This window comes from Mus pahari, chromosome 3, assembly GCF_900095145.1.
Source record: "Mus pahari chromosome 3, PAHARI_EIJ_v1.1, whole genome shotgun sequence".
Classification (NCBI taxonomy): domain Eukaryota; kingdom Metazoa; phylum Chordata; class Mammalia; order Rodentia; family Muridae; genus Mus; species Mus pahari.
This window is the reverse complement of record NC_034592.1, coordinates 57,328,508-57,336,823: the sequence shown is the minus strand read 5'-3', so window position 1 is coordinate 57,336,823 and position 8,316 is coordinate 57,328,508. Positions and strand designations below refer to the sequence as shown.

General features: G+C 42.4%; 1 protein-coding gene across 1 annotated transcript in view; it reads left to right on the top strand.

Moving 5' to 3' along the window:
• Window positions 1–8,316, top strand: part of Slc25a12 (solute carrier family 25 member 12) — a 92,678-nt gene that overhangs the window by 69,424 nt on the left and 14,938 nt on the right. Inside the window, 3 exon segments of the mRNA XM_021193123.2 lie at window positions 1,300–1,458; window positions 4,410–4,462; window positions 4,694–4,774. Coding sequence (XP_021048782.1) covers window positions 1,300–1,458; window positions 4,410–4,462; window positions 4,694–4,774 — 293 coding nt within the window.

Here is an 8,316-nt window from a genome sequence, read left to right as displayed (position 1 = left end):
GTTTGTGTGTGTGTGTGTTTGTGTGTGTGTATGTGTGTGTGTGTTTGTGTGTGTGTGTATGTGCGTGTGTGTGTGTGTGTATGTGTGTGTGTGTGTGTGTGTGTGTGTGTGTGTGTGTACACATATGCAGGTCACTTCATGCATGATGAGATCAGAGGGTGACTTGGCCAGAGTTGGCTCTCTCCTTCCATGGTGCGGGGGTCCAGGGATTAAACTCAGGTTGTCACACTTGATGACAAGCACCTTTGCCTGCTGAGCCACCTCCCCAGCCTGAGACTATTTTTACTTAAATAGTCTACAGAGAAAATTATAGAACCTGAAATCACTTAGTTGAGAAGAACCTCCAAAAATATTTAAACACTCCTGAATTTTCAAAACTAGCTGGAACTGGTGCCCAGTAATTTTTTTTTTCAGCCTTGGTTTTAGAAGGTGCCAAGAACATACTGCTTTCAGCAGCCAAAAAATGGAACACTGTAGATTCTGTGAAATATTTTAGTCCCCAAGGAATTCTTTAACATGACTTTAGGCTTTTGTTTGATTGACTTTCAACCAAATTCTATACGTGGGGATAGGATCGTGTCAAGGATTCCTCCCCCAAAGGATAGGTATTGCTTAGATTTGCCAAAATGTTTCAGTGAATTAAACTTTAAAATCACAACCTCTTAGCTTCCTTACCATCATTTCATAGTTGTGAAGAAGGAGCAGGTGAAATATTTAGGCATTTAATAGAAAATAAAAAGAAATGATACAGGTGGGCTATGGTTGCACATGCCTATAATCCCAGCAGAGGTGGGCTGAGCTCTGTGAGTTCAAGGCCAGTATGGCCTATAGAGTGAGTTCTAGGAGAGCCGGGGCCAGAGAAACCCTGTATAGAAAAAGAAACCAACAAACAAAACAAACAAAAGAAAGAAGAATAAAGAGAAATGGTATCCATACGTAATTGGTTAATGTCACTTAAAGGAACTGAGAGCTGAAGTTCTAAGGTTGGTTGGTGATGATTTGAAAATCTACTGTCTAACTCATGCATAAGACATCAAAGATTTTTTTTTTTTAGAGCTAGGTAAACACTCTACCACTGATCGTTGTCCCTTAAGCAGCTCTGTATGGACTCTCGCTGCTTGCCGTTCCGCCATCTTTTGGCTCTACTAAGAGAAGGAAACCTGTAATAAGATGAGAGCCTTCTGTGAGACTAGACGCTGTGTTCTATGTTTCACCTATGGAGATGAGATCTGATGCCCTCAGAGACGCTCCATCTAATTGTGTTCCTTTTGTTAAACCTAAAAATTGTTCTATTTGTAGCTGTGGGGGCCACTGCGGTATATCCCATAGACCTGGTGAAGACCCGGATGCAAAACCAGCGTGGTACAGGCTCTGTGGTCGGGGAGCTGATGTATAAAAACAGCTTCGACTGTTTTAAGAAAGTGTTGCGCTACGAGGGTTTCTTTGGACTGTACCGAGGTGAGTATGCGTAGCTCAGCCGCCGATGTTGGTGATTTTTTTTGTGTCGCCATCAGCAGATTTTTAACTCACTGGTTAGGAAAACCGATAAGGGCTGTTTCTTTTCCTTCCCACCCCTCCCTTTGCTCCTTTTCCTGTGTTGTATTTTTTCTGGTGACTAGCAATGTTAGTCAGTAAACAGGCGTTCCTTTCTACTTCCTACTGCTTTGAATTCTTGGGCTCCAAATCCTGTGCCTCTCTTACCATGTGTTTTTGAGCATGCTCTTTGATGGCACGGGCGCACAGAGAGCCCCTCTGCTCCGAGAGGTAGAAGAGAACTATATATATTGACACCAATTCCCTGTAAAAATCCAAGACAGGTGCTACTTGAAGGTGAATTTACCCTATCTACACTTGTTTCAGTGAGAAGAAATGTCACTTAAAAAAATATTTTATTTTTGTCTTTTCCAAGGAGACCCATAATAAGTCTTTTGCAGTTAAGTCATGTGGATTTGTAAAAGACAGGGGAATCCTCGGCCCCCAAGCTTCAGCTGGCTCAGGCAAAGCACGAAGCTCCTCTCTCTTCTCGCAGTTAGAGCGCCTGGCTGTCGAGTCCTAGACTGCTGCCCTGTGCAAAATTCTCCCCGGCCCCAAAAGGCTTTGTAGGAACTTGTCTTCTTGGAGAGAGGGTGCCTTTCATCTCCATGTTTTCTCGTTAGAATTTCGGGTTCCTTTGCGGGGGAGATTAATTTTTTAATCCCTTTGGGCGCCACTTGGAATTCTTTGAAATACTCTTAGCGTGTTCTGGTCCCAAGCGTTTATGTAATTTACTGTATGTGTTTGTTTGCATTCCCAGGCTTATTAATCCCCCGCTCACTCTGAGCTCTGTTGAACTGTTTGGCTTAGAACTGTTCCTAGGATAAATGGGCGGGAGAAGAAACACTGTAGTTGGTATCATATTCAGGCGTTCGAGTGGACACATTTAGAGTCAAAGAAGACCTTTTGCATTTTTTGCTGTGGATACTGTGTATGGAGTAAATAGGCCCAAATGACCTGCTTCTGAGAGAGAATATAATGAAGTTTCCTCACATATTCAAAACGCTTTGGCTCTGAAAAATCCAGGGTGTGTAACTTGTGTATTACAGGGGCAAGAGTGGCCACTGCCTGGAGTGTCTTAGGCTGGCATTGCAGAGCCTTGTTTTAAATGGACTCAGCTCTTCTAACTAGATCTTATTTAAAGGGGGGATCATGGGAGAGTGGCACTAAGGTTGTTTATTTCTTTGCCATCTTTCATTATTGAATAATGACCTTTCTCTTAATTAGCATGGTTTTAAGTTACAAAGGGTATCTACAAAGAACCATCAGAAGGAATCTAGTTATGCTGTGTACAGCCTTCTCAATAGATAGGTACTTCTAGATTTTTGTTTGGGAGAACTCTCATATTTATTAAATGGGTGCAATATAGCAAGCAAGGGAGGATGCCGCTGACTTTATGCAGGATATAAACTGATAAAACGGGTCCTTTAAATGAGAGACTTTTGTATTAGAGAGATGATTGTAGGAACCCTGCCTGGGAGCACAGTGATTGTTGAGACTGTCATATATTGCATAGAACTGGCCCATTATTCTGTCAGATGATTGACAAGGTTGTTGACAGATTAGCTAAATTTCTTTGCAGGCAACAATGATAAAATGACAGAAATCAGTACTTTATTAACATTCCACAAGCTTTAGGGAGGAAAGTTGTAAAACAAATACACATGCTGACACGGGTGTTCTGAAGCTAGATTCAAAGAAATAGGGTCTGATGATCAGGAAGGCAAGAAAGTTTAAGACTGCCATCTGCTGATTTATTCTTTGAGACCAGTCTGCGGCCCGTGAAAGGTGTGTGCAGATTTGTTTGATAATTCCGTTTGACTGGCAGCAGCCTGCATGCACAATTACTTGCTGGCTCTCAACTCCCAGAAAATCACTCATCAGCATCCTCCAAAGAGGCTTAAGATGAGAGCAGCAAGCAAGCTCGCAGACACACATAGCACTCCCCCTGGACTGCTTGGTTTTAAGGCTATAAGCTGTGTTTATTGCTAGCATCTTTAGAAAGAAATGTATGCAAAAAAGAAAGTATTCCAGTAACCTGGTAAAGCTGCATGCTCTAGAAAGCTGAGCTCTGTGGGTATCTACAGAGGGAGTTGTTTACGTATGACTGACTGTTCTTTTCCAGTTTGCAGCCAGCCTGGGAAATGTAGCTTTCTAAGCATAATGATTTCTTTTGTTTTGAGGAGTCTTTTAAAATGCCCTAAGCTTGACATGTATTAGTAAATAAAAATATAATTGACACATATTTTCATAGGAACCGATACTAAAAGCTGCATTTTTTTTTTCAGTCCAGGCTTTCTTTTAAATAAATGAATGCCATGCAAAATGTTGGGCTTCTCTGAAGAGAAGATAATGGGAGCAGATACTCAGTAGCAGCCCAGCTCCTTTGTGCTGCAAGGAGTGTACACTGTAGCATAACCTGGCTGTGCTTAAAGCGCACTGCCCTGAGCTTCAATAAGCCCACAGCACTGGCTTCTGTGGTGTGTCTGTATGCTGCTGTTGGGAATAGGAGGAAATTTGGTTACTGAGTGGAGAAAACCCACATACTTTATTCATTCCTTGTGTACTTTTATGGAGATGTTAGATAATGAAGCTATGTGTTTGTCTGTTTATTTGTTTGTTTGTTTTTAAGGATATTAAAAAATTTTCTAGCTTGGAGAAAAAAAAATGACATTATATTTGACTGCCAAATTGTACACACACACACACACACACACACACACACACACAGTTTTTAGGATAATCCCTTTCCCCTTCATTAAGATGAAAACCTTGAGATACTTGGTGGGTAACTTTGAGGAAAACACTTCCTTGTTGGGCGTGTACTTTCTCATACAGACATCTGTTTTGCAAATGATACTCTTCCTTCTACACAGGTCTGATCCCACAGCTGATAGGAGTTGCACCAGAAAAAGCCATCAAGCTAACGGTAAGTTTCTTTGTTGCTGAACTGATGTCATTTATGTAGGTTGTCTTGAAGCCAAAAATAAGACTGATGCTGGTGAGACTGGAGCGCTATCAAGGCGTGTGTAAAAATTTTCACACATATGTAGACAATTGGTGAAATTGTATTTTTATTTTGCTAATTTGGAGATAAAATGGTGACCAGCAGAGGAAATGTGCGGAAATTCTGATGAGCTGATCTTGTCATCCTAATTAGGTTAATGATTTTGTCCGGGACAAATTTACCAGAAGAGATGGCTCTATCCCACTGCCGGCAGAAATCCTTGCTGGAGGTTGCGTATGTATCAATCTGGGTGTCTCTTGTAGCAAAAATATTCCTTTAACCTTTCTGCACAGTAGGTATGAAACATGAGTAACATTTCCCTTTAAATTTTTTATTACATTTTGTGTGTGTGTGTGTGTGTGTGTGTGTGTGTGTGTGTGTGTGTTACATTATGATATGGTGGCCAGAGATAAACTTTCAGGAGTTGGTTCTTTCCTTCCATCCTGTTGGGATTTGGGTTCTTTCCTTTTATCCTGTTTGTCCAGAGCATTGAATTTAGGGCTATACACTTGGCAGTAGGCACCTTTACCCACTGGTCCAACATCTTCCTTTAATTCAGAGGATTGCCTTTGAGGGATGTTTTAAAATGAGTGCATGCTATGTATGGACAACCCTGGTGTCGGCCTCCAGAAAACTATCCACCTCCTTTGAGACAGAATCACTTATCCACTTGAAGCTCAGCTATTAAGCTTGACTGGCTGAAAGTGGACTCTGGGGACCTTCTGGGCTCCACCCCCACCATCACTGGGATTCCCAAGACAGGCACCACATGTGGCTTTATGTGGCTTGTGGGGATTGCAAGGTCCTAGGGTTTGCCTTGCTAACTGATCCTCCTCCCTAGCACATAATCTGATTTTGAGTATTATTTTCATCACATTTGTTTGTTTTAAGCTCCTGAAGTTCTATCATCTAGAATATATATATATATATATATATATATATATATATATATATATATGTGTGTGTGTGTGTGTGTGTAAAATTTTATTTATTTATTTATTTAGTATAGAATAGAGTTTATTCAGGACATGGAGAGGGAGTTAAGAGAATAGCAGAGGCAGAGAAAGGCAGAGAGGAGAGAATGGAAAAGTGGAGGCTGGCCCTGCCACATGGAGAGACGTGGGGGAAGGGGATGGGGTGCAAGGAGGCAGGAGGCAAGAAAGAGGCAAGAACATAAGAGCAATATATGTAATTTTAAAGTGTTCTGTTTTGCTTGTACACATGTAAGTGCACTGTGTACATATATGTGCCGTTGGTGGCCAGAAGGAGGTTTCAGATCCCCCCGGAACTGGAGTTCCAGATGTTTTCGAGCCACCATATGAGTGCTGGAACCTGAATCCTTTACAAGAGCAACAAGTGCTCTTAACAGCTAAGCCAGTTCTCTGGCCCCCTTCTAGACTTTTTTAATTCTTAAGTTTGTTTGTTTAAGTATCAAAGGAAATGTAATAGCAGGTGTAGTTCCTGTCCATTTCTCTTCTCTGAAACTTTAAAGTTAATTGGGCCCTTCAATTTTATGTGTAGCTATGAGTGTGCCATTGTATTTCCTTAAGCCTTTTTATGGGGCTGCAAGGAACACTAAGAGACTATAAGTAAGTATATTGTAGCAATTGGCTAAAACTCCAAAGCCAGAGGCTGGGGTTGTGATTTTTGTAGCGCTCGGAGGCGTCTGTTTTTAAGGTGTAAGCATTACATTGGATTTAGACTGGCTGACACATCTAAGTTTGCAGCTCAGCAAATGGTACATGCAATATCTGTTTCACAGTTGAGAAAATGGTTTGCCTGAGGCTTTCGTAGTTCATCTTGGACCTGAAAATGTTAATGATTTCTGGTTGGCTTACCTGGGGGTCTTCACAAAAACCTTCTCACTTGCTTATGGAGCCTGAGAAGATGAGGTCAATGACCTTAGAAGTTTTAATTCAGAGAAGATGTCCCTGGGGTCAGGGGAGCAATTGCTCCAGGCTTCTCCGTGATGATGCCTGTCAGTTGGACCCTTGCCTGATGTGGGGGAGGCCAGGCTTGCATGTTTGCTTGTACACCATGGGTGGGTGTGCTTTCTCACGGAGGAGACTCATTTGGCTCAATTTATTTTTTATGAATGGTAAATGATAGGCAAAAATAAAGCCCCTGCTTACATGTGTCTATAAAAGTCTACTCCTCTCTCATAGTGTAACTAGATGCTGTAATTGTTTCACTTCTGTGTAAATGAGAAATAGATTGGTGGTCTTAGTTTCCATTTGGCTAGGGAGCTTCCTAACTCACACTGACCACAGTGTATGCATACCTGTGATCTCCTGAAAGCTGAGCATCTTTTGTGGTGGAGGGGGAATGCGTGCCTGTAATTCCCTAGACTAGGGTGGCTAACCCAGGAGAATCAGAATTTCAGGATCATCTTTGGCTACATATGGGTTTAGGGCTAGCCTGGGCTAAATGAGGCCCTCTCTGGGAAAAGAAAAAGAAACAAGGAGGTTGTACATTTTCTTTTCCAACCAGCTAATTATGTCTGTGCTGTGTAGCGGATTTTGGTCATAAACTGGCCTGTCCTCTTGTCTGACCTGTGACCTAAGTGGTTAAGCAAGAATCAGAAGAGCGATTCCTTTGCTCTTTCTAGGTGTGGACTCTTGTTTATAGGCAAAGTCTAAGATACCCTGAGGGTTTGGCTGACACTGAATTAATCATGTTTTATTTATGGATGCTTAATGACTGATTTACGATTGGCTGGTAGCAGGAGAAATAGCGATGTTGAACTCTGGGCAAAGAGGAAAGAAAATGTGGTAGTGGCATTTTTATCTTGGGTTTTTGTTTTTGTTTTTGTTTTGACAAAGTCTTACTATGTAGCCCAGGCTGGCCTTAAACTCATGATGCTTCCTCTTTAGCCTCCTGGAGACTGGGATTACAGACTTACACCACTTACAAAGCTTGATTTTTTTTTTTTTTTCTGTTGATGAGCCATTGTACCACAGGGTAGATGATTGTTAAAGCATAGCCAGCACGTCTCTCAAAAGTCAGTAAACTAAACCAGAGAATAAAGTCTTAGATGAGTGGCCAAGCCTCTGTTTATAGACCAGCAGGCACCGTGGGACAGAGGACAATCTCTTCCTTGAGTGGAGCCAATCAACAGTGTGGAAAGCAGTTTCCCTGGGCCCTGATTCTGAGTCCACACCCCTATTGGTACTGATCAGGCCCGTGTATAGTGTCCCTTAGGGCGTTTGGCTGAGTGCTGGGCAAATCACATTGCTCTTCCCCAGCTGCCCAGGGTTAAAGCCTCCCTAGGTTAGCCAGGAAGGAAGGCTCTAGCTGAGCTGGAAACTTCCCAGGGAAGGGATTAGTGAGAGCCCAGGCCAAGTTTCTTGTAGCTGGGAGGGAATGCTGTTGCCATGAGAACAGGGGAGCATCCAGATCTGCAGCCTGTGTTCTGCTCTCTTGCTTACCTTTGCTTTTGTTTGGAAATAGGGCCTCGCCCTGTAGCCCTGGCTGGTCTGGAACTCTTTAGGTAGACCAGGCTGCCCTCCAGCTCCTAGACATCCACCTGCCTCTCCCTTCTGGGTGCTAGGATGGGAGCCACCATGCCTTAATGGTCTTTTTTCCGATTTTAATCAGTGTATGTGTGTTAGGTAAGGGCTCCAGTCAAGACTCAACATACCGAACCGTGCACTCATCATAAGCTGCCTTCTTGGCACTATGATCAGTTTAACTTAAGGTTTGGGTTTTTTTTTTTTTATGTACATTTGATATGTATGTGGTGTGTGTATGTGCATGTGTGTGTGTGTGTGTGTGTG